The sequence below is a fragment of the Dendronephthya gigantea genome, unplaced genomic scaffold (assembly GCF_004324835.1).
Source record: "Dendronephthya gigantea isolate DGI-Jeju-01 unplaced genomic scaffold, DenGig_1.0 000220F, whole genome shotgun sequence".
Taxonomy (NCBI): domain Eukaryota; kingdom Metazoa; phylum Cnidaria; class Anthozoa; order Malacalcyonacea; family Nephtheidae; genus Dendronephthya; species Dendronephthya gigantea.
The window spans coordinates 14,485-35,362 of record NW_021163230.1 but is presented as its reverse complement, the minus strand read 5'-3'; the positions used below and the strand labels follow the sequence as shown (position 1 = coordinate 35,362).

The window sequence follows — 20,878 nt, the reverse complement described above, 5'->3', positions numbered from 1 at the left end:
AACTTCGCCGCTAAACAGTTCATGTTTTCCTTATGTTCACTCCTGAAAAGGCCCTCGCGAGAATGTCTCGCAACATGTACACGCGTGTCTGGAGGTAAAACACGCGTGTCTGGAGGTAAAATTTGGCTTCAATATGATTTTGGCTATTTTAATCAGGAGGTAGCCTTCCAGTTCTTTTGAATTCACTGCCATGGCGTGAGGTCACTGAGCTATATTGCAATTTCTGGAGGACCGGCTCGTCATTTTTCGCCGCCATCTTTTTGAAGCTGAAAACTGATTTTCTATTTTCTATTATTATTTTATATCTTCTTATATTATTATAAACCGTTTCTTTGTGCACATCCTTTGTTTTTTGGAAATCTTTAGGGCTGGCAATTGTTATAAATGAAAGTAACATAAACTCATTCAAACACTTTTTTATGTGAAATCGTGCATTTTGTCAACTATTTGTTTTTATTTTTACAGACAAAAAAGCCCTGAAAACTTCAGAAGTGATGACTATTTTAAATAATTGGCTAACAGGTATTAAAAAGGTGTCTTTACCCGGGTTTGTGTAAATCAGGCCAATCATTTCAAAGCAAAAAAAAACAATGCATCATTGATATTGTTAGCCTTTTGCCAGGCTCAGTATATATAGTGATACAGGCCGGTTACAAATTGTGATAAAAAGTGCAATAATTGCATACCACCAAGGAGGATGCACATATACCATACTAGTCATACCTTCATATATCAATACAAATTAATCTAACACCACCAGTGGCGTAGCCAGCATTGATAATTGGGGGGCCCATATTCATATATTTATGATGTTAAATGTATTTATTATTAAATAATAAAGGAAGTTAATGTTATACGGGTCATCGTATCGTAGTGTCTCGGGTCTTAGGACGCTGGTCCGGTCGGTTACTTGCCCCCTCCGGTGAGTATAAATATGAGCCCAGTTTGCCTGATCGAGTTGTTAGTTGTTTGCGTCACCCATCCCTCCCTTTTCCCAAACGACTTCACGCGATGTTGTGAATTCTACGGGAGAAGCGTCTTATTAATCTCTCTGGGTTTTTTTTGTTAGTTTGTTTTGCAGGATTAAGCACAGTTCTTTTCACACCCGTTTTGGTCGTTGAATTGGTGTTTGGGCTAAAGGTAAATTCATTAATGATCGCCACATTTACAGGTATTTTTCTTTTTTGTGTGTGTGTGTGTACTTTGATGTTCGTATCGCTTATTCCACGGTTTCACTTCAGTGACTCACGTGTGACAGTTGATCACAGGATGGAGGAGGTACCGTTAAAATAGCATGGTTCGTAGAGTTATTATCTGCGCCGAAAACAGCAAACTCAAAAGAAACACCGTTTTACCCCTAGCCCGATCGTTTCGCTCGGATACCGTCTCCATCCCTACCAATCGGCAGCGGGCAAAATATAGTGTAAGAGCTGGTGTGCTATCATACTGATGTGAGCCTTAGGATCCGTTAGAACGTTAACAGACTGTAAAGACAATTGATTTGAAAGGAAATTAATCCTGCATATCTGGAATATATGAATATGGCCCTAAGACCCTAATTATCGTTCTGGCTATGTCACTGAACACCACATGTTTTAATTGCAAAGTAAGTTTCCATTGCATTGTGCAGTGCTGACAAACCCTAAGAGGATGCAAGGAAAAAGGGCAACATGAGCTCCACTTCTAAATTTATTATATCAATAAATTCTTAAACACATCCGAAATTACTAAAACAATAATTTCGCGACGCGTGGCCGAGTGCGCCCATTGGCGATACAGCCTGGTGATTAAATTAATGTAGCGCGAGCAAGATGGCGGAAAGCGAGGAATGCGCGGGAAGTTCACTGTGCGTGGGTAAGTTATCGTTTATTTGCATATTTGAATATTTTAGCATTATCATTTTAATTCCGCTGTTTGTATTTTAACGAGTGACAAAGCGAGATTGTGATATTAACTCAGCTTTCTGATATAAAACGTTGTTATTTTTAAGACAATAATGCATGGATTGATCATTGATGGCTATCCTCGGCGAAGTGTCAGAAAAGCCCATTTATTAACAGCTGATGATTTTATATAATTTAATATCGTTATTAGCATTCGTTTTAGTAGATAGAAGTTCAGTCTTAACGCAGAATGTCAGCACTTATATACTGTGTTCCGTGGTGCCAAGTGCAATTTTCGTGTAGTAACGCCACAGATTATATTTTTTATACGTTTATACCAATACCTCTGTGAATGACTGCGATCAGAAATTTCAAATTTGTGGATGTTTAGCAAACATATGATCCTCTATTATGTATATACTGTTCCTTCCTAAGTTATCAATGACAATATAAATTATTTGACCATCAAATTTTTCTTAATTTACGGTTTCTGAATGTAATGGCAATTAATATATTAGATTAAGATTCCCTTGTTATTTGCAATTTAAGGGATAAGCAAAAGACAAATTACTGAAGAGCAATTAAGCTTAAAAATGTTACAGCTACTACCGAGCAATTAAGCTTAAAAATGTTACGGCTACTATGAACTTTTGTATATTTTGCATGCAAATGGAAAATAATTTCATAAATAACTTTATATATGATCCCTAAGACCCCAATAATCTTTTTTGAAGCAAAATGGTGAATCTACACTAATCGTTCATAACAAACTTATTTTCCACATTAAATATAAATGTTTTTTTAGATTCAATTACAGTCAACACCTGTCTTAAAAAAGGGATGAAAGTAAGTTTTTATTATGTTAATTTGCTACGACTGATGAAATCCAGCTAAGTGCCAAGCAAGTCTAGTATGCAACTGTACAGTGTGTGCAGTCTTTCTCAGATTTGCATTGGGTAAAATTGAGTATTACCCAATTTAAAATTACCCAAGTAAATTTAGTATAGCACAACATGTACCATTGCCCCCAAAACCTATGTATGCATTATCAAGTTTATTGGCTTTTAAAATACATGCAGCTACTTATTGACTCTGTCTAACACAAGAGTATTTTACAAGATATGAACAAGAGTGGGGTTTTTTTCAAAATCATGATCAGACAGACTTAGGTTTTGATGAATTTAGCTGTAACAACTAAAGTACAATTAGGCATATCATTGAGCAATGCAAATTAGTGTGTTAAGTCACCTGCAACTGCCATTGGCATTCTTACCTGAAATGAAGTAATTCTTTACCACTCATGTTTCATATACAAGGGCTGTGATTTTATCTAATGACTAACAGCAAATGTTGTGTAAAACCATTTAGTGGCACGTGATTATTGTGCTCAGTTTGCCAACATTACCTGAAAATGAACAGTGTATTTTTATCAAATAGTTCTTAGGTAACATGCAGTTCCTTATTTGTAAGTTTTTAGCTAACCCAAAAATAAAATAAATAGATGTGGTATTTAAACCCCCTCTCTTACTACACTTGCCAACTAATTAAAATAAAAGAATCATAATTGAATTTATATATACCTAGAGATGCTCTGGGTGTGGACTGGAACAAGGGATTGCAAAAAAGGTTTGCAAGAACCAAGGTTGTTCTTTGAGGTTTCCAACAAAAGAGAAGAATTTGGATGCTTTAAAAAATATGAGCAATCCGAACATTACGCAACAAAGGAAGCACATGGAAAAACGAGTATGTTTACAGTACAGCGTCCAAGCTGGGATATCTCAAAGTATGATTTGAGTGCAATTTAGAATTTTTGCACAGTCATGTCCTGGAAGTGAAGCTGTGAAGAATGATTGTAGTGAGGATATTGCGTATGACGCACATGCAAAATAAGTTGAACAGCCAGTTTTATCGGTTTCACTTCCAAGAGTTTAGGAAGTTGTCACATGACTGTGCAGATCCTCTATTTTTTAGGGGCTGTTTACATGAGCCTGGTTACCCGAGATTCAACGAAGTGTGAGATTGTTATGAGGTATTGAAATAAGTCTTTATGAAACCAAACAAGCACATGATATTATGTTATATACTCATTTCAATGCCTCAATGTCGTCTCATGCTTCGTTAAATCCCGGCTAAGTGGGACCATGTAAACAGCCCCTTAGTGTCTCGAAGGCTATAAAAGGGTACGAATCCGAAGAACGAGTGATAATTGCAATTTCTCCTGTTGTTAAAAACTAATTCCACTGTAGTTATATCTAATCAAATTTGAACAATTTACATAGCTATACAGTATATAGTGTAGAGTATTATTGTGTTACTATATAAAGCAAAATCACATTTCGCTGTTTTTCATTTAGGCTGATATTCTGAACATCCACAACAACTGTGATATTGTCATTTTAATGCATCACAAGCATGGAAGTGGCGATACGTTAACTTTCTATGGAACGGAAGGAGCTGGAGTTTCTTTCATCGGAAACAAAAGTACCATAGAGACTTCCGAAGGTGGTCGAGTAGCACTCAATTTATTTAGAAAATTCATTGAAGGTAAATACGAAATGTTATGACGGACAAGCATATGTGCAATACAATATTATTCCTATTCTATTTGCTAGCACCTCACACCAAAGATAAAGTAAATTCAAAAATTCCTTGGCTTTGGAGCAAAAACTACATTGTCAGACAGCTTGTGATGAACAATGGTCCTCTTAGGTTATTTTGTGCATTTTTAATTTTTGCACCCCTTTCGAGTTTCCTGTGAAAGTCCTTAATACCGCCCGAGAGTGCCCGGGAGCAGCTGAGAGCCTGAGAGCGCCCGGGAGTACGCAAGGGTGAATAAATCTATGTGTGATTCCTTTTGAAGATTTTTGACTTCTTTTTTTCAACAAAAACAATGTTAAACATTTCTTCTAAATTTTCTTTCAACGTGGAAGAAAATGGATAGAAGGTCATTTCTATAAAATGGGTTGAAGGTAATTTCTGCGCCAAACTTAAGAGGCGAAAATGATGCTTTAAGAGACAAATTGCTGGTTAATTTAATGTGTTTTCCACCAAAATCACTGCATGGTTGTTAGAATATATAAACTGTTCATCATGCAAGTGATTTCACTACGTATGGTAGCCTTCCCAAATTGTGACAAATTTGTATTTGCATTTGTTTATTTGGTATTAATCAGGTCTTCGCTGTAGATAGTTATATATTTGTCAACATAAAGATTTAAGTGACGTTGTTGTATCTTGGGTATTTATGTTCGGTAACCACGAAGCTAAATTAAACTGGAAGTCAATCGCCAAGAAACAAAAAAACAATGTGTGTTACTCTAGTAGGTTACAGAAGTCAGAAGGGCAGATTTTCTATAGGCGACAACTTTTCAGAAGCTCACTCTGTCTACCAATTTCCGGCTTGTTTTTAGCCAACAAACTTTATATTTACAGAATTACTTTTTTGGGGACACCCTGTATACTATGTTATATTTAAAGTACAAACCAGTGCGTGACCATGCATTCAAATTGCAACAAAAGCTTCACTTCGATAGGGGGTACTTTTAGGGCGGACAGCGCCGGACACAACGTATAGTGCGCTGTTATAATCAACCAATCAACCATTCAAAATCTCCCTTTAGTTGCTAAGAGCCTAAGTATAATTAGTATATGTGCTTTTAACAGATGTTATTATTTTTACCTAAAATTTGGGGATATTTTCTATGTATTTTAGAGTATAAAGAAAAAGAAGGCTTGCAACAACTGCCTGAAAAACAGCAACAAGAACAACCACAGCAGCAGTCAGAAGAACAGCATCCACATGAACAACTTCCACATGAACAATTTCCACATGAACAACAAGAGCAACAACAACGACGACAAGAAGAAGAACAACAACAACAACAACCACCACCACAACATGACTGCCAACCAGAGGAAGAACAAACTACTCTCATGATGTCCAAAAAGCTGCAATGGAAAAGCCAGGTTCTCTCCAAGATTCTGGGTAAAAAAGAAGCAAATAATGTTCTCTATGGTGGAATGGTAGCTTCAGAGGAAAATGTTGAGGTTATCGATTTAACCTTAAATCAAAATGAAAGGTTAATTTTGTATCTTTCTTGTAAAAGTTATTTCGATCAAGATGCCTGGTGTGCTGTTGGTTCCAATATACAACATAGATTAGATGCCACTGGAATTATTCTTCCTGTTTACAATGCAACGAAAGACCCGTATTGGCTCTTCTATTTTCCTGGAAAGTTGGATATTGTAATGACTTCAAAATCTACTACAAAAATAACTGGCTTTTGGTTGGATAGTTGTGGTGCACAAAAACATGTGTACCAATTGATGTCAAATGAGACCAAAATATTTGGGAAAAATATTGTTAAAACTGAACATGGACCATTGTACTATATTTGTGATTCAAAGCTTTCCTCTGGTTCCATTTGGAAGATACCCCCAATTTTCAACGATACCATTATCGAAGTTTTGCCTTCACAATAAATGATGTCTGCAATACACATTTTCATGAAAGACAGTGTTTGATCGTGGCAAACAGGGACAAATATAGTACAATATACGAACATAACATCTCTATTGTTATTAAGTTATTAGCTTAAAGTTTCACAAAACTTTCTTTTGCCGTACTTTTGTAGTATCTGTCACATACTTTACAAGAGAAAAAGTCAATGCATGCATGTGCGGAATTGTCCAATAATTTACATCCACAGTTCATAGAATTTGCACATGTTCTTTTGCAATAAAGCCTGAAGTCTTTAGGGAGAGGTTTGCATGAACTACCACCATTGCAAATGCATTTAAACTTAGGATAATTGAACAATGCACAAAAGCGAAAATAGGGACAAAGATATTGCAGGTAGTCAATTGCAAGCTTGCAGTCATCTATGTCTATATTATTCATGCATGTCTTATGCATATAAGAAGCAATAGTAGATTTACTTTTGTAACCATTCTTTCTTGCCACCAATCCCAATGCTATAACTTGGTAAGGGTACATTTTATGGACAAAGTATCTAACCATTTCTTTTAAAGAGTGCATTTCTTTTTTGCTATAGGATGTCTCATTTCTTTTTAGCTTTGACTTCAATTTAGGCAGAACTCCACCACCAGTACAACAATATTGCTCACTTGTGGTTTGTTTTCCCATTATGACATGTTTATCCCTTAGTGAGGTCTCACCCTTCAAATGTTGCCATGCTTTACCCAGTCTTCTTTGCATTTTATTGGAATTTTCTGTATTCACATGAGGTAGTATTGCTGGAGTGAGGGGGTTTTCTTTGATTATTTTCTTTTTAGTTACCTTGCTATCTGATTTGCATTTTTTAGCACATGGTAGTTTGTTGTAATCCTCCATTGAATATATTTTATGACACCTCTTCAGATGTGGTAACAATAACAGTGTTTTTTGACATAGTTTACAAGTCTCCTTCTTTCGGTATTTCATATGATTTGGTGTACCAGTCATTGTAGGTGGCAAAGGTAAATATCTGTGCATTTTTGCTGATAAAGTTGGGTGAATTCTTTTTAGATGTACATCTAGTCGTTTGAGATAACTCCCATATTTTTGGCAACTCTTTACTTTGCAAATTCCTCCTTTAGCCTGCAAAACACATTATAGAACAATTAAATGTAGATGAAAATTTATATCCATTTTGCATGCAATTATAGGCAAAAACTACAAATATAACACTAGATAATGGTGGTCATAAATATGAACTAAAAGGTTTGCAGAATGTATTATACGAAAGGCTATATCTAAAGCTCAATTTAAAAGATATATGAAAGCTCAATAATAAGCTAATTAAATGTTTCATTATCCATGCAATTACTCAGGGATTTCATTCAGTTTACTGAATAATGTGGGCAACAGGGCAAGACAACATTGCTCATTCCTGCTCACATCAATTGATTCAATACTGCAAGACCCTAGTCATTATTATAGATGTGTAACTAGATATTCAAATCTGTGTGTGAAGCTACTTCACACAACTTCTAATTGAAGGCAAAGAAGCCATAGTCCCCATAGATGTTGCTTCAATATAATATATAATTTATAGAACTCTCCTTTAGGGATATATCTTTTAATTCCCTGTGAATTCAATATTAAAGCAAAATTGACATTGTCCAATGAGGACAGAGCAATATTCAATATATATGCAAAGAACTGTGCATATTTTAATAAATAAGATATACGGCAATACAGAAACAACGACATCTTTATCTTATAGCTGTCTTTATAACAATCAATTTATAATTTGAAAAACTCACCATCTAAAAAATAAATAAAGTTTCACAGAGAAACAAATCAGGTATTACAAAACGACGAAGTTCACTTGGATTAATTTAGGCCGGCCAAGCAGTACCAAAATTAGAACTTCCAATTTCAGTGATAAAAATATTATATTTCCTTACATTTCCTTAAACTCAATATATAATAGAGCCTTTCGATAATTACGTCACAACATTACCGTTTTAAATGGATTTAAAGTTTTAGATGGATTTAAAGTTTTACTCTCACAAGCTACGTGGAAAGATGCAAAACATCCTTCTTCAAAACATGCATGAAAAATAATTTTTAATTTTGACCAATAAATGTGGAAATAAGTCGTAACATTAAAACGAGACTACCAGGCAACGACCAGCAGCCTCGTTCTTGTGTTACGGTTTATTTTCACACTTGTTTGCCAAAAAGAAGAATTGTTTTTCATGCATGTCTTGAAGAAGGATGTTTTGCATCTTTCGACATAGCTTGTGAGAGTAAAACTTGAAATACATCTCATTTAAGTTGGTTCTAAATTTAAAACGGTAATGTTGGGATTGGTAAAACGGTAATGTTGGGATGTAATTATCGAAAGGGTCTATTGGTTTCCCCCTTTTAACGTTAAGGCGGAAAAAATAAAGGCCTGACATTCAGGTTAGTTAACTAAGGGAAAAAACATTGGTTTTAATACACCCTAGTTTTACAACAGTTAAGCACCCTGTTACCGAAAGATAACACAAAAACGCACAAAACAGTAAATTAAGAACAAAAACGTGACAAATATGCGAATTTGTCAACATTGGTGTTACTGCATCATTGTTTTACAGCAGTTAGGGCACCCTGTTGCCACAATAAGACACAAAAACGCACAAAACAAACACATTAACAACAAAAACGTGTTAAATATGTGAATTTGTCGACATTGGTGTTACTACATCATAGTTTTACAGCACTTAGGCACCCTGTTACCAGAAGATGGTACAAATACGCACAAAACAGTAAATTGGGAACAAAAACGTCACAAATATGCGAATTTGTCAACATTGGTGTTACTACACCATAGTTTTACAGCACTTAGGCACCCTGTTACCAGATGATGGTACAAATACGCACAAAACAGTAAATTAGGAACAAAAACGTGACAAATATGCGAATTTGTCAACATTGGTGTTATTACACCATAGTTTTACAGCAGTTAAGCACCCTGTTACCAGAAGATGGTACAAATACGCACAAAACAGTAAATTGGGAACAAAAACGTCACAAATATGCGAATTTGTCAACATTGGTGTTACTACACCATAGTTTTACAGCACTTAGGCACCCTGTTACCACAAGATGACACAGAAACGCACAAAACAGTAAATTAAGAAAAAAACGTGACAAATATGCGAATTTGTCAACAGTGGTGTTACTACACCATAGTTTTACAGCAGTTAAGCACCCTGTTACCACAAGATGACACAGAAACGCACAAAACAGTAAATTGGGAACAAAAACGTCACAAATATGCGAATTTGTCAACATTGGTGTTACTACACCATAGTTTTACAGCAGTTAAGCACCCTGTTACCACAAAATGGTACAAATACGCACAAAACAGTAAATTAGGAACAAAAACGTGACAAATGCGATTTGTCGACATTGGTGTTACTACACCCTAGTTTTACAGCAGTTAAGCACCCTGTTACCACAAGATGACACAAAACGCACAAAACAGTAAATTGGGAACAAAAACGTCACAAATATGCGAATTTGTCAACATTGGTGTTACTACACCATAGTTTTACAGCAGTTAAGCACCCTGTTACCACAAGATGGTACAAATACGCACAAAACAGTAAATTAGGAACAAAAACGTGACAAATGCGAATTTGTCAACATTGGTGTTATACACCATAGTTTTACAGCAGTTAAGCACCCTGTTACCACAAGATGACAAAAACGCACAAAACAGTAAATTGGGAACAAAAACGTCAAATATGCGAATTTGTCAACATTGGTGTTACTACACCATAGTTTTACAGCACTTAGGCACCCTGTTACCAGAAGATGGTACAAATACGCACAAAACAGTAAATTAGGAACAAAAACGTGACAAATATGCGAATTTGTCAACATTGGTGTTACTACACCATAGTTTTACAGCAGTTAAGCACCCTGTTACCACAAGATGGTACAAATACGCACAAAACAGTAAATTAAGAACAAAAACGTGACAAATATGCGAATTTGTCAACATGGTGTTACTACACCATAGTTTTACAGCAGTTAAGCACCCTGTTACCACAAGATGACACAAAACGCACAAAACAGTAAATTAGAACAAAAACGTGACAAATATGCGAATTTGTCAACATGGTGTTACTACACCATAGTTTTACAGCAGTTAGGCACCCTGTTACCAGAAGACACAAACGCACAAAACAGTAAATTGAACAAAAACGTGACAAATATGCGAATTTGTCAACATTGGTGTTACTACACCATAGTTTTACAGCAGTTAAGCACCCTGTTACCACAAGATAACACAAAAACGCACAAAACAGTAAATTAAGAACAAAAACGTGACAAATATGCGAATTTGTCAACATTGGTGTTACTACACCATAGTTTTACAGCAGTTAGCACCCTGTTACCACAAGATGAACAAAACGCACAAAACAGTAAATTAAGAACAAAAACGTGACAAATATGCGAATTTGTCGACATTGGTGTTACTACACCATAGTTTTACAGCAGTTAGCACCCTGTTACCACAATGGTACAAAACGCACAAAACAGTAAATTAAACAAAAACGTGACAATATGCGAATTTGTCAACATTGGTGTTACTACACATAGTTTTACAGCAGTTAGCACCCTGTTACCACAAAGACACAAAACGCACAAAACAAAATTAACAACAAAAACGTGTTAAATATGCGAATTTGTCACATTGGTGTTACTACATCATAGTTTTACAGCAGTTAGGCACCCTGTTACCACAAGATGGTACAAAACGCACAAAACAGTAAATTAACAAAAACGTGACAAATATGCGAATTTGTCACATTGGTGTTACTACACCATAGTTTTACAGCAGTTAAGCACCCTGTTACCACAAGATGGTACAAAACGCACAAAACAGTAAATTAAACAAAAACGTGACAAATATGCGAATTTGTCACATTGGTGTTACTACACCATAGTTTTACAGCAGTTACACCCTGTTACCACAATGACAAAACGCACAAAACAATCAAATTAACAACAAAAACGTGTTAAATATGCGAATTTGTCACATTGGTGTTACTACATCATTGTTTACAGCAGTTAGGCACCCTGTTACCACAATGACAAAAACGCACAAAACAAAATTAACAACAAAAACGTGTTAAATATGTGAATTTGTCACATTGGTGTTACTACATCATAGTTTTACAGCAGTTAGGCACCCTGTTACCAGAAGATGGTACAAATACGCACAAAACAGTAAATTAAGAACAAAAACGTGACAAATATGCGAATTTGTCACAGTGGTGTTACTACACCATAGTTTTACAGCAGTTAAGCACCCTGTTACCACAAAATGGTACAAATACGCACAAAACAGTAAATTAGGAACAAAAACGTGACAAATGTGCGATTTTGTCGACATTGGTGTTACTACACCCTAGTTTTACAGCAGTTAAGCACCCTGTTACCACAAGATGACACAAAAACGCACAAAACAGCCAAATTAGTATACTTTCATATACCTTTAGTTAGCAATATATATAGAACTTGACATAAGTAAATCCTCATATCTGTTTATAATTTCCACGGCCAAAAAATTGTTGCCTTGACAAAGATATTATATTTTAATAAGTCAAAAATAATACGACTTCAAAAGGGTATTGTTCCAGGACGCCCTTAACTTTACGAAACAAAGTTGATTTTGTACAGAATTCAGAAGTTGTGTTTAAATAATATAACGACTTTTTAGGATTTAAAGCGAAGAAAATAACTTTACGAATTATAACATTTTACAACAAGCACGAATAATTAGGGACGTATCGACCATCTTAGGTGTCAAACTCCCATTCGGAATAGATACTCTCATTGTCGTTATCAGTGTCACTGTCGGTTTCACTATCCATATCAAAATTTGTATCTCTTTCCAGCTCATCCTCCACATCTTCATAGGATTGCTTAGTATTGTCATTGTGCGACTCAATTATGTCCTGGAATCCAGACAATTGTAAACCGAGAACTGGCAAGAAAGATTGGATTCCAAGCCTTAATTGTTGCATGGCAAAGTTAATTCCTTCGTTAACCAAGGCAAGCTTTCCTCTGACAATGGTCCTTTTGACTGAGCTTGTAGAATAGGTTTTTGCCTAAAATAAAAAGATTTCAATATACGTTACATAAAAAGCAATCGCATAGCTTACAGATGTGGCTTACAGAAATGTCGAAAAGGAAATTGCGGACCTAAATAACTTTTAAATTATCGCATCTTCGCATTAGATACACACAATTAACACCCAATAGACCTTCCAAGAGCTTACATAATGGCCAAACAATAAAAAATGTGCGTCCATGAGAAGGTATGTACGGCGTAGGTTTTTAGCTTTTTGATACACCATGCATGTAATGCAGTATAATTCCAACCATAACATTTTGCTCGTATACAAGAAACTTCGTGCTTCGTGAAGATGGTTACAATATGGTAGCTGAAATGTTCACTGCATGATTCAGGATATGGGCTATCCACAAATATGCATAAATTGTACTTCATCACCCTTTAAACCTACAAAGTAATTACCGCCGAAAAACATACCACACACACAGCACTTTCCACCGCAAGAACAGGCTGTTCACCACCACATTGGCTGCGACTTTTACCTATATGTTCGAAAATTAAAAATAATTTTAAGCCTGGTTTTCAGATGTCAAGGGCCACCGACACAATAACCATCGTCAAAGAATTACGTTATATGAAAACCAGCCTTTACACCTGCAATAAAAATTTGGATCTGTTGCATTTAGCCGAATAGACTGCAGTTCAGTCAAGGTTATATTGCTTATGTTCTTTGACGCGCAGCTCACAGAGTTTAAAAACATAATTTACATTTTTCCAATAAGGACAAAAGCTTTTTGCAATCGATCGCTGAAAACATACTCTATATTTCACAATTCTAAAAGTGACCGGGAAAATTACCTTGCAGCAGGTTTTCCAATTTTGCAAGTTCGCTATAAAGTGCCGGAAGGCATTTCTTGGTGTAATATTCAAGGTATTGGAACATTTCCTTTTTAGTAACTTCGATTTCCTCCTGAAACCGTTGAATTTCCATCAACTTATCCACCACAGATCGTCTCGTTACCAAAGGCACTATTGTATGAAAGGCACAATATATTCATATATAATGTACTACGCGTCCGGCAATTTATAATTATGTACGTACAAGTTCTATTTGCAAGCCTGGCTCAGTCTGTATACGAGAAACAGTAGCTACTCACACTCATCAACTGGCTCGTTCCGAGAATTCCATGGAAACTTTCCATTTAAAATTTCTTCTATGTTGCTTAGCGGTTCGTCTGCAATTCGATTATAATTTGAAATCAAAGAATGGATACTCTCTTTCTCTTTGCTGATCTTTCTCCTTAACTTATTTCGTTGCTTCGAAGAATCTTGAAGAAAATAATATTTGGTTAAAATGTTACCTTCCCTTTATCCCGCATGTGGAGGCTAATTTTCCGCGGTTTCGTTTTTTATGGGTGTTTTACTCGCACGGAAACGTTGGCTTTAAATGTTACTACTGAAATAAAGGAAGAGACACTGAAAATGTAGCTATTAAATGTAGAACCACCTGCAAGTTTTGCAATGTTAAATGCCAGATGAGAGATCGCGTTATGATGGAATTCCATATTGTATCTCAAATATTCCAAAGATTTATTTTTAAAACACCTTCACCAAAGGAATAATTGCGACAGATCTTGGGCTGAAACTGTTTAGATTTTTCCTTATAAATCTTTTCAGCAACGTCAAACAAGGCCTTCTCTTTTGGCGTTAACACATCTAATGTGAGCAAATGACATATGTATTTCATTTCCTCCGGAGTTATGGAATATCTTTTATTTCTCGATTTTTCATCCACTGACATAAATTTGAAAGAGAAAAAAGAAACACGTCGTCATTGCACGAAAAAATTACACCAAGACATCGCATTCTGAGAAGAGCATACCTAACGTTTTTAGTTTTATTATTTATAATAATAGATTCGCCACAGTATCATGTACTGCATGTAAACTGAACAAAACTACACAAAATTCTATACGTACGTTTAGCAGCGTCAAATATATCTTCTTTCCATTTCTGTAATGTTGTTGGATCACACTCAAGTTTCTCTGACATGCTTTCTAATTCTTTCTGCATGATGGCGGTTTTATCTTTAGCCTAGAACCATGCATATAAAAGTACAGAACACATTATTATTTTTCCAAGAGAAGATTATACATTTCAGTACTCCCCTTTCCGTGCATGGGAAATTTGCATTGCATCTACATATTTTTCAATCCTCCACGCTTTAAATTTCTACCCACACCTTTTTTTTTAATAAATTTGTTTCTGTCTTATTTTTTGACGAAAACTACCGAAACGGATTTGGCAAAGTATTTGTAGCTATGTTATGTGACAAGGGGGGATTTCGTTTTAAACTATTCGGCATATTTGCTTACACTTTTTAGGCTAAGCCAATCAGAATGCCTAAATTTTTAATACATCATGTAAAATGATGATTATTCTGATTGGGTTACTGAAAATGTAAACAAACTTACTGATTGGTCTAAAACGAAATTTCCCTTGTTATGGTTTCCCTTGTTATGGTATAGTTACTATTACTATTAGGTAAAAAATAGAAAAATTAATAACTTTTGTATATCTTTTCGCAAGAATACTTGACAGTTTGGTTATTTTTCTTTTATTCCACTCCAGTGCATGTTCAGTCAGCAATTCCTCTCGTCCTATGTATGCATACATCAGAATTAAACGTTTAACTGGTTTGATAATTTTATTGCACATGCTTACCTTCAGGTAACATATGCTTGGTAGTGCACCCTAACCGCGAGAAATGACTGTTAATCTGTTCTACTTCCTCTCCTGTTGTTGCAGAAGCGCCATCTTGCCATCGCCCTCCCCAAATAACCTGCAAAAAAGATTACACAATGGACACTGCACTTGACTGCACACTTGCCACGTACGAAATATAAAAGCACAAGGAAATTTACCTGGCAATACCAAGCATGTGCTTTGGCATGCATTACGGAAAGAGCAGGTTTCATCTTTTGAGATGTGGTTACATCATTTTTACACAGCCAAGGCCAATACTTGCAGATGACATCATACCAGAAGAATTGTGTTGTACGACGAAGGTAATATTCCTTTTGCATATAATGTGCATAGCCATACACTTCTCCGTGCTTCATGCTAACTGCATGCTGGGCAACACTGTGACGACAGCCAGCAATTTCTAGCCCAGTTTCATCAACAATTTTCTTTTTCTTCAAAGTATTTCCAGCAGCATGCCAAATAGAATCGCCACACTTAGAATCATCTGTGACCTAGGGTAAAGTATAGCCGAATTGAAACAGCTCGATTTTAGATTATTTTTATACGTACAGTAGATCCACTTGGTATAAAAATAATCTAAATATTTGTTACAAATCATAGCATTACGGTCAGAAACTTCCCACACCAAATGTCACACATTGATATTTAATGGGACTATTGTTCTATAATTGTTTTGAGGTAAACGAAAATTCGTATTGTTTGAGAAGACAAATTGTAACAATACCTTTTCCTTTCCTTTTTTGTAAATTTTACAGAGATGATGTTGAACTTTTTCATTTGAAGCAATAAAAGCATCTCCATAGTAGCAATCTCTTTTCCTGCTAAATAATTTCAATTTATCCTCTTTAAAACATACATATGATGAAATAACTTTGAAACTCTTTCTAGGTGATATACAAGACGCATTTCAGTTGTATATGAGCTGACGATTTCCCTCCAAGCTAGTGCATTCCTGCAATGCATCGTCTGTGATTCAGTGTACAAAATGTACTTACATCCCAGCAGATTTGTACCGATAAAGTTTCATGTTACCATCCATGTGAACGGAGTGTTGCTGCTGTTCACATGCAGGGCACTCCATCCAGTTAATATGCCGTAGTTTGTTCAATTCATATTGGCAATATTTCCATTCACGAAAAGAGCTACCAAATGTTTTGCTGTTAATTGTTCCCATCTATATAAAAGATAGAGAAAGATACATCAAACTAATATCTGTACAACTATTTAACTACTGAGGCAATTAGCAAACATAATCATAAAAGAACAGGATTCCATTTTTTGCATGAAGCGATACATTGAAGTTGATACTTAGAAGTTGGTTTAAACGTACCCGCCCTTTTTGTATCGAAAACATTTCTAGTGATTTCACAAAACTATTTTGAGAAATTCCAGGAACAATCTTCTGTAAATTATCCCAGAAATGAAAGAGATCTTGGTGAAATACATATGTCATGTCACGAATAGTTCCAGGCCAAAACCCCAGCTGTATTAAAACATGGGGACTTGTTGATGAAATAACATTGTCACATTGTTTACATTCATATTTTGTGTGACTAATGTCGAATCTACCTGAAGATATAATAATAAATATTTAACCAATTAGCACAAAAATATAAGTTTTGAGTTCCATGATAGAGATCAACATTTGGCCTATAAAGCCTATCTGAATAGCATCATCTGGTTTGAATCTTGCAGGAGCTAGGTTCAGCCTACATAATGTATCATTTATAGCTACAGTATAAAACTATAGAATCTATTTCAGAAAGACAATGTTTTTGTGAATAAAAAAGACAACTAAAATAGCATACCTTTCAATGTTACAGCAATGCAACCCATACCCTTCTCATCATATAAAATATTGCAAGGAAATAGGCATGTGGGACAAATAACATCACCAAATGGAAGGGACCGTTCTAAAAAATACATAGACAATTCATATATTTTCAGAAACTGTTTGAAGAACCCTCTAAAAATGGCAGAACTTTCCTACCAAGGGAAAACATTATCTCACACCTAGAGTTTCACAAAGATGCTGAGATAATACAAAGATAATACTGACTGGTCAATTTTTTTTACAAATTTCATGTGACAAATATGTTTCTGTGTTTCTTTATTTGAAAAAGACCTAATAAAATTTTTTATGAGAAAATTTGCCAATGAATATTTACTCATGTAAAATGAACTTTAGGTTTGACATAAATGCTAAATAGATCATGCTAAATTTCATATTTAAAGAGCATCTTGAGAGTATCACGGTCACAATGCACCTTTTGACACAAGGTATAAGTTACATCTTTTTAGCCATGCTATAATATTTACCAACAGTAATCCATTCCAGTTTGCTGTTAATTGAGGCTGTTGGAGGAATAGGTTCATGAAAACCATTCAAAATTGCATCTCGATCATGAAATGGATGGTTCTTATGGTTCTCCTCATCACAATCCCCACAGACATATCTATGTGAAATGCAGTCTTGACATCCAATAACTGCCATGGCATCTTTACAGCTTTCGCATAACAATTCATCAAAAATGCCAATGGAAAATTTAGTTTGCAGCAAAACTTCGATTAAACTACTTCTGACTTCCTCCCAGCTTTCATAAAGGGAATTTTGTCTTTCATGCCAGGTTCGTTTCTTTTGCTGACCACCACATTTCCAGTTACATAATAATCCTTTTGCTTCTTCAAGGATATCATTCATTGTCACATCTAAACAAATCGATGATACTGCTTTAAAAATGAGCTGCTAGGTAGAATGCCACAAAATCATTGTACACCATATTACACCATTAAGTTTAATATACATTCGATAAACCAAGTTTTGTAAAGTAGCAGGGTCTTTAAATTCCAATATATAAATGCATAAACAGTATCCATATTGGAAAGTTTGCAATATGTGTGAATGATGAGTCACAATCTTCCCTGCACACAGCCAATCTAGCAATGTGGCAGCATGTGTATAATGTCTAGTCAGTAGTCACAGAGGACACAAAGCTATACGAACGTTGTTTAGATAATAAATATTGACTTTTAGCACATCATATTTTACAATAGCGGTTCAAAATGTCAACAAAGCGGATTAAAAACTTCACAGCATTTTTAGCTGTTGTAATGTACATATTTATATTAGATCCATACCCTCTACAGCGTTTGTCGTTACATCCATATCTGATTCACGATCCAATAAACTTACTTCTGGTGGTTCTTGTTCTACGTAAAAAGTGACAAAATAATAAATCATCCGAATGATGGGACCTATCTGGCGTAGGTTCTGTGTAAAATGTTACAAACAGAAGCATACCTTGGAAAATATTATCGCTGTGTTCCTCTAAGTTTTTTGATCTTGAACTAGAGGCGGTATCATCGCGATTATAATACTTTGGATTGTAAGTATTTTTGCAACTCCGTTGGCCAGTTTTTGGATCCGTGCTATACTCATAATGAATAGGCTTTCTTCTCTTTTTTCGCTTTTCTAAAATATCATTACCTTGCCTAATAAGACAATCCATGGAAGGGAGTTTCTTCTTGCGAGCATTGGCAGCCCTTTCAAAATTCTCCGCCATTGTGAAAGATTTGAGTTGGTTTTGACCCAGTTTCTTTCCGTTTCATAATGCTCGGCCACGCGTCGCGAAATTATTGTTTTAGTAATTTCGGATGTGTTTAAGAATTTATTGATATAATAAATTTAGAAGTGGAGCTCATGTTGAAAAAGGGACAGGGATGCATATTTGAGAATTTCTACAATGTCTGTTGCACTTCATTTTATTGTGTTTTTTCTTTCAGGGTGATTTCAATTTCACGTACTTTTCAGAACCATTTCTCTATAGGGATGGACAACAGGAGTTGCAACTGAATTGTTTGGAAAGAAACGTATTAAGTATTTTACATCATATGGATTATCATTGTAAAATTTATTGAACATTTGTAGCAATTATAGATGTAATTGAACTATACTCAATCAAATTTCCAATAGTTTGAGATTCCGAAAATTACTATTTTCTTCTTACAACTCATGTGTTAAGTTTAATGTAGAGATTTCATAGAATATATAATTATGCATGTCATTAGTTATAGTACCTTAACTATCTATATAGTAAATAGTAGCATTCTGAAACATTTTTAATATTAGGTGGTTGGCTATTTAAATTCCATAATGCAACATTAACAAAACCAAACAAAGTTAAATCACAATGGTTAAAACCAGAACAAGTGTGAAGGTTAAAAATGCGATCAATTTCCATTTGAACATGAGCTATATATGGATAGGTCTGAAAATTTATTGCAAAAATTTAAGGTCCATTGAGAACATTTGTAACCTGCACACTTGGAAAATGAAAAAAAAATTCTTGAGAAACTGTAAAAGAACAATTGTTTCAGCTGTTCAGGATGCATTTCAGTGCCATCGGCAGTGGATTGGCAGGCTCTGACCATATCCACATAATTTTTGCCTTGATTGTAGGTTTCCTATATTTAAAAAATCTTCTTTTCTATAAAATATATACAAGATTTTACCTGTAATTACCTCTATGACGTAGACTATTATCAATAAAAACACAATCGTCTATTGATAACGTCTCTGCTATAAGTAAACAAACAATTACTATGAAGTGGTTTATGACTATGCAGTTAATTTATTATAATGGGTTAAACTATCAGCTCACTTCATATTGTCCTATTTGGGTGTGAAAGAAGACTTTTTAGGTGAAAGAGTTGCCAGAAAAATTACAGATTTCATAGCATCATTTAGTACAACTGCATGTATTTCTCTCACTTTATCCATTTTTGTTTTGCGCTGAAATGAATAAATTATGATATTGTGACTATTAAAAACACATACATGCAATGTCAGTCTCCATCCCCTATCATACTCTAGCTGTGATAACAAACAACTAAAAAACACATTTTTTGGAATTGATTGCCCAGTGAGCCCTCTTTTTACAATAAATAGACCAACGTCTACGTCGGTGAATAACTATGAACATGGAAATGTTTTTGATACACGTTTTCGGTAATTTTTTTTTTTTTAAAAAAATTTTTTTTTGAAAAATTGTATCACTTTTTAATCAAGTCTTCTTTATCTAATCTTCGTTTATACCGTTTATAATATGTACATGAAAAGTTAAAAAACTCCAGTATTGGACAAAAAAGCTCACACCATCACTTGTAAACTAAAAGCGTTAATTAAATTGATGAAAATTTACTTGTAAAACTACGAACGTATAAACAATTATATATTTCTAACAGGTGAGAAGTAACATCTTTCCTGGAAAAGTCATTATGACAGCCAAAAACGCAGCAAAAATTCAGAATTTTCAAAATTTATTGCAAGGCGGGGAAAAAGATTTATACAATAAATTCAAAATATTATTGTGAAAAACCAGGAGGGAGAAGACTCAATTTTTGTCTTTGGATCGCGGTATGTCAGTGGTAACTACCCAGGCCATTTAGGACCATGTGGCGTCAGCAAAGCTCAAAATCCGGCATCTTTTTGGCTTCACTTGATGATGACGAGCGAGTCCTCCAGGAATTATAATATAGCTCAGTGCGTGAGGTCTATTGCATAATATGGCGGACAACTTTGATTTCGTAATTGCACATCCTGTGTGTAAATATCCGAGCGGAATTAGTACCCTCGCCTGGTGCTCT

The 20,878-nt window shown here is 35.0% G+C and overlaps 4 protein-coding genes across 4 annotated transcripts; 1 reads left to right on the top strand and 3 right to left on the bottom strand.

Moving 5' to 3' along the window:
- Positions 1 to 1,665: 1,665 nt before the first annotated feature.
- LOC114540133 lies at positions 1,666 to 6,538 on the top strand. Its single transcript, XM_028560415.1, has 5 exons — positions 1,666 to 1,854; positions 2,689 to 2,729; positions 3,468 to 3,626; positions 4,238 to 4,427; positions 5,596 to 6,538. Exons 1-5 carry the CDS (start codon positions 1,812 to 1,814, stop codon positions 6,363 to 6,365), a joined length of 1,203 nt encoding a protein of 400 aa, XP_028416216.1. The 5' UTR covers positions 1,666 to 1,811; the 3' UTR covers positions 6,366 to 6,538.
- Positions 6,478 to 8,234, bottom strand: LOC114540137. The gene is made up of 2 exons (XM_028560420.1): positions 8,151 to 8,234; positions 6,478 to 7,482 (listed from the first exon to the last, which is right to left on the bottom strand). Exons 1-2 carry the CDS (start codon positions 8,151 to 8,153, stop codon positions 6,478 to 6,480), a joined length of 1,008 nt encoding a protein of 335 aa, XP_028416221.1. The 5' UTR covers positions 8,154 to 8,234.
- A 3,778-nt stretch (positions 8,235 to 12,012) lies between these two features.
- Positions 12,013 to 14,058, bottom strand: LOC114540134. Its single transcript, XM_028560416.1, has 5 exons — positions 13,974 to 14,058; positions 13,624 to 13,794; positions 13,325 to 13,495; positions 12,944 to 13,008; positions 12,013 to 12,500 (listed from the first exon to the last, which is right to left on the bottom strand). The coding sequence occupies exons 1-5, from the start codon at positions 14,029 to 14,031 to the stop codon at positions 12,189 to 12,191; spliced, it is 777 nt and encodes a 258-aa protein (XP_028416217.1). The 5' UTR covers positions 14,032 to 14,058; the 3' UTR covers positions 12,013 to 12,188.
- LOC114540136 lies at positions 14,040 to 18,915 on the bottom strand. The gene is made up of 12 exons (XM_028560419.1): positions 18,534 to 18,915; positions 18,371 to 18,442; positions 17,552 to 17,941; positions 17,041 to 17,145; positions 16,563 to 16,801; positions 16,228 to 16,406; positions 15,957 to 16,050; positions 15,391 to 15,723; positions 15,191 to 15,308; positions 15,035 to 15,126; positions 14,446 to 14,560; positions 14,040 to 14,260 (listed from the first exon to the last, which is right to left on the bottom strand). The coding sequence occupies exons 1-12, from the start codon at positions 18,793 to 18,795 to the stop codon at positions 14,040 to 14,042; spliced, it is 2,220 nt and encodes a 739-aa protein (XP_028416220.1). The 5' UTR covers positions 18,796 to 18,915.
- Between the last annotated feature and the right edge of the window lie 1,963 nt (positions 18,916 to 20,878).

Excerpts from the sequence above, each read along its gene's own strand:
- LOC114540133 (XM_028560415.1), top strand. The coding sequence starts at position 1,812 with ATGGCGGAAAGCGAGGAATGCGCGGGAAGTTCACTGTGCGTGG. Across the intron at positions 3,627-4,237 it reads GGAAGCACATGGAAAAACGA|GCTGATATTCTGAACATCCA; the intron begins GTATGTTTACAG and ends TTTTTCATTTAG. Across the intron at positions 4,428-5,595 it reads ATTTAGAAAATTCATTGAAG|AGTATAAAGAAAAAGAAGGC; the intron begins GTAAATACGAAA and ends TATGTATTTTAG.
- LOC114540134 (XM_028560416.1), bottom strand. The coding sequence starts at position 14,031 with ATGGAATTCCATCATAACGCGATCTCTCATCTGGCATTTAACATTGCA. Across the intron at positions 13,795-13,973 it reads TAACATTGCAAAACTTGCAG|ATTCTTCGAAGCAACGAAAT; the intron begins GTGGTTCTACAT and ends ATTTTCTTCAAG. Across the intron at positions 13,496-13,623 it reads GAACGAGCCAGTTGATGAGT|TGCCTTTGGTAACGAGACGA; the intron begins GTGAGTAGCTAC and ends TTCATACAATAG.
- LOC114540136 (XM_028560419.1), bottom strand. The coding sequence starts at position 18,795 with ATGGCGGAGAATTTTGAAAGGGCTGCCAATGCTCGCAAGAAGAAACTC. Across the intron at positions 18,443-18,533 it reads CAGCGATAATATTTTCCAAG|AACAAGAACCACCAGAAGTA; the intron begins GTATGCTTCTGT and ends CTTTTTACGTAG. Across the intron at positions 17,942-18,370 it reads AACGACAAACGCTGTAGAGG|ATGTGACAATGAATGATATC; the intron begins GTATGGATCTAA and ends CGATTTGTTTAG.